The 5,000-nt window shown below is 44.0% G+C and overlaps 1 protein-coding gene across 1 annotated transcript in view; it reads right to left on the bottom strand.

The window, feature by feature from the left end:
• The window catches only part of akap6 (A kinase (PRKA) anchor protein 6), a 158,122-nt gene that overhangs the window by 101,785 nt on the left and 51,337 nt on the right, over positions 1-5,000 (bottom strand). Inside the window, exon 12 of the mRNA XM_020652723.2 lies at positions 231-327. Within this exon, the coding sequence (XP_020508379.2) occupies positions 231-327 (97 nt within the window). The remainder of the gene's footprint in view (positions 1-230; positions 328-5,000) is intronic.

Genomic DNA, 5,000 nt, shown 5'->3' with positions numbered 1-5,000 from the left:
CAGTCTCTCTTTCGGCTACATTCATATGAGTTCTCCTCTCTGAAGGTCACTCTGTTAATCCAAATATTAATAATGAATGGAACAGAGTCAGAGCTCGGTTATGGCTACCTGTGTGTGTGTGTGTGTGTGTGTGTGTGTGTGTGTGTGTGTGTGTGTGTGTGTGTGTGTGTGTGTGTGTGTGTGTGTGCATCCATCCGTGGTGTGAGTGTGTAGGAGGTGTGTGAACAAACCTGATTGGTGGGAGGTGATGACAGCGAGCAGCGCTCTGCCTTCCTCCATGATACTCTCCTTCAGAGCACTGTGACTGTCCACGTTCAGCTTGAAACTCTGAAACACACAAAAAGATCGTCGTCAGTTTCATTTGAGAAGAAATTCTGAAGATCTGAGAGCAGAGAAATGATCACACAGGCAGGAAACTAACAAGTGCATGTTAACCCCATTGACTGTAAATACATCCCCCTCTCTCTTCTCCCAACATCCTCTGTCTCTCTTCAGCTGTCCTGTCTAACAAAGGCAGACAAAACAGAAACTTTTCTTGGACATTTTTGAGTACCTTAAACCCAAAATATACAACCAGGGCCCGGGTTTAAAAATAAATGAAATACCTTTTTGAAAAATACAGAACAAAATGTTTCAGTCTACTCCAGTCGATACAGTAATGGAAACCTCTCCTTTTGCATTTAAACTTAAAAAAATAATGACACATTTCATGAGAATAGTTCAGAAAAAAATAAATGCTTGAGAATTGGAGTCGATTGGTTTTTAAAAACAGCTCAGAGTCTCTGCTTAGATCTTGTTACAGAGAGGACAGAAGGGAGGGAGGGGGGAAACAAAGGAGGAAACACACTTGTGGTTATTGTAAACAGGAAAAAGAAAGAAAGAACTGCTGGATGAATGGATGATACACAAAGAGACGGATGGATGGATGGAGGCTCGGAGCAGCCTCAGGCTCTGCTGGAAAAACACTCCAGTCAGATCTATGAACAACACTACAGCCTTTTCAGTGTGTGTGTGTGTGTGTGTGTGTGTGTGTGAGCCTCAAGGTGCTCAGTCCTCAACACTTAACCACTTCTGACATCCTGCTGTGCTGCTGTGGGACGTTCTGCACACACACACACACACACACACACACACACACACGCACACACACACACACACACACACACACACACACACAGATAAGCAGCAGATTACTGAGAGAACTGTGTGTGTGTGTGTGTGTGTGTGTGTGTGTGTGTGTGTGTGTGGGGGGGGGGGTGCATGAGTGTGTGTGTTAGTGATGTATGCATCAAAGGTGCTTCTATATTTGAAGCACCTGATCTGAAGCTGAAGTCCTGGAAATGAGAGACAGCACGACGAGTTTAATTGAATGAAGGATTCTGGAGGATTCACTTCAAAAAAAAAAATTTTCAAAGAAAGAGGACGACCATGTAGTGGTTAAAAACAACAGATGTTTGGTCTGATATATCTATGACTTGTGATCGAGCTCACTTTGACAGATATTTGATTTCATTTGCTGCCTGTCCATCTCTGCCAGGTCATCCTTGAAAAGAGAGTTTTTATTTCCAACAACTTTCTCAGAGTCTTAGCTGAGAAAAATATTTAAATTAGAGGGACAATCTGATAAACTTGATCATTGTATATTTAAAAAAAAAACCTTTAAAAACAAAATATCATATTTCCCCTCAGAGCTCCTCGTCTGGTTCAGCCTCTGGACGCAGACAGACCGTCCTCCTCCGTCTGTAGTGAGGGATCGACAAGCGACGGCATCAGTCAACACATGACAAGGTCAGACCTCTACCCCACCAATATTTATGGAGCAGGATACACACACAGGAGACGGATAGGTGTCTACTCACACTCACACACACACACACACACACACACACACACACACACACACACACACACTGAGGGACTGCAGTCAGCGGGACGCAGCGGGACAATTGGGACAGGAGGTAGTCTTTTATTTTGAAAAACCAAAGTTCTTTAACTGACAGTTGGCACAATTTAACTCTGATGATAAGTATAAAAGTCGGTCTGTTTACAATCAGGGTAACAAAGAGGAAGAACGAGCTTCAGCTCCTCCAGGAATCGAACCCTGAGTCCCTGCGTCACCCTTTGAGCTCCACTAAACTCGCCCGGTTCAGTCACACCTCCGGAAAACAGCTTTAACGGATGTGAGCAGATAGCGATGACACCGTCCTCTACATATTACATTTCACAGATAAACAGTAAACTATCACTTTGAAAAGAAAACGATGAGCTTCATCACTCGGCGACGCCCCCAAAAAACACCTCCATACATCAACATCCTCCACATCCAACGCCACTGTCTGCTCCCTGCGATCATTACCGCCCCGCAAACCTCGTAAATTACATCAAATCTCACAGCTGATTGAGTAATTTTACAGACTCGGCGGCCACTCTGCCCAACATCATTTCCAGATAAGCGGTTGAAAAAGCTCCCAGCTAATAAACATAAAGTACATTTATCAGCGCTACAGAAAACACAGCGTGACTGTCTGCGTCTCCGGGATAGGGCCGCCTGATGTTAGGAATGAATTAGGTTGTGCAGATTAGCCGGGCTATCGGAGAGCGATCGTATTTCAGAGCCTTATTCCACGAGTGATTCGGCTCCGTTTCCTCCGTTTAATATATGGAGAGCATAGAATCGATAAGAGTAGAACAGCCAGCCATCAATCACGCCATGATAAGGCATGCAGAGCATGCTTTTATGCACGGCAGACAGCAGGCGGTAATAAGAGGCAGTGTGTATGTATTTATGTGTCTGTGAGCGAGAGAGAGAAAGAGAGACGGGGTGTGTGTGTGTGTGTGTGTGTGTGTGTGTGTGTGTGTGTGTGTGTGTGTGTGTGTGTGTGTGTGTGTGTGTGTGTGTGTGTGTGTGTGTGTGTGTGTGTGTGTGTGTGATTTGATGCATTTTCTATTGAAGTTGTGGACTTCAAAAACACATGATATGAAATGAGGTTACATGTATTTAAATTGGATTTTGATGAGCCTTCTTCAAATGATGCGTCCACAGTTTAGGGAGCTGAACACGTGGTCATTATTACAGAGTTAGTCCAGTTTTTTTAAACCTGCATGGGTCCTATATTTTCAACATGTTGGCATCTGAATGACTAAAAGATGAAGAGGTTTAGAAGTGCTCCAGTGGATGGCTTCAGCCGACGGCCGTCAAACAGGCTGTAATGGTTACTCAGGTTGGCTCAGGTTGTGTGACATCATCACAGAAAAGATCTTCAGCTTCATGTTACAGAGGAGGACGTTTGTTTAAGACCAGAAGCATCCTTTCCATCAGCCTCTGCATGGAGACATTCAGCTGTTTGTGTTCACACATGCAGCTTCTCCTTTTTCAGGAGTTTTCTGCAAAGTGTGAACACACTACGATTATAAAGCATCAAATGAGGTCATTCTTTAGGGACAAATACTCAGGTAGCCTAATAAGATAAACATGTGTGTTTCTGTGCACACTGCAGCTGAAACATGTGATTGTTAAACTGTGAAGGTACAGCAGGTGGATTTGGTGATTTTCTCAGCAGCTGTAAACGTTTTAACTCCCCGCTCTGATTAACACACACACGCAGCGGGCTGACAGACGAGCCGCTTCAAAGCCTGAGTTATCAGATTACCTGTTAGCATTAGCATATTAGCCCCGAGCGCCGGGTAGGCCAGCCTCAGAAGCCTACCTAATATCATTTAGCTTCTAGCATTAGCATATTAGCAAGGGCGCTCGAGAGGTGTGCAGCGCCGATACGGAGGTGACATTGAGGTTTGACATTGAGATTTTGTGTCGGGCTGCACGGATCAGAAGACACACACACACACACACACACACACACACACACACACACACACACACACACACACACACACACACACACACACACACACACACACACACACACACACACACACACACACACACACACACACACACACACACACACACACACACTTTGGTTGATGAGACATGATCTGATCAAAGAGTCTTTGTAATAATGATGATCAAATTGTCTCTGAGAGAAACTGTAGTGGTACGGCAGTATTCCCTGAGGTGTGTGTGTGTGAGTGTGTGTGTGTGTGTGTGTGTGTGTGTGTGTGTGTGTGTGTGTGTGTGTGTGTGTGTGTGTGTGTGTGTGTGTGTGTGTGTGTGTGTGTGTGTGTGTCCTCTCTTTTTAGCTTTCTCTCTTTTTATTTTCTTACATGCAATTTTTATATTGGGCAATAAAAGACAACCCCCTCGCTCTTTTCTCCCTCGGTTCATCTTCTCTCATATTTCATCACTCCCTCTCTTTCTCTCTCTCTCACCTTGCTCTTCCCATTACCTCCCTCTCCCCTCACTACACTTCAAATATTATGTCTGTCTTTATCCTTCTTTCATCTTTTCGATGCCGCCTCCTTCACACCATCATTCTGCTCTCTTTCTGTCTCATTCAGTCTTATTGTTTTCAGCTCCAACTCGGCCGTTTTCACTTTTGCGCGCCTGAAAACGTCTAGAAGACTTCAGGCATGCTGCCCCTGAAACCTTACATGCCCCACACAGCGAGAAGTTTCAACCAGTGTGACGGGATGAAGGAAGGTGTCAGGAGGTAGGACGTGACATAAAAAGACGTTGCAGAAATCTGAGATCCCGTGGTTGGACTTTATGTACTCTGTCTTTTCTCTTTGTTTTAAAATGTTAGCCTTGTATTTGTTTACATGTCTCAAACACAAACTCAAATCTGATGAAGTGTACTTGTCATATTTCTGGTCAGAATACCTCATGACACTTCCAGTAAGGCAGCTTCGTGTGACAAGTCCAGATAAACATCTTTTTTTCAAGATTTAAAACACACAGAAAAGGCCAGAATTAATTGCAAATCCCTTTTTTTTTTAAAAAGCTAAATTTACTCGTGGAGTGTCATGAAATGAGATGAACTCTTTTCAAGACACTCCACAGGTGAAATTATAGCTCGCCCCACTGGCAGGTTTTTGTACTT

Source organism: Labrus bergylta, chromosome 18 (assembly GCF_963930695.1).
Source record: "Labrus bergylta chromosome 18, fLabBer1.1, whole genome shotgun sequence".
Lineage (NCBI taxonomy): Eukaryota > Metazoa > Chordata > Actinopteri > Labriformes > Labridae > Labrus > Labrus bergylta.
This window is presented reverse-complemented; position numbering and strand designations above follow the sequence as displayed.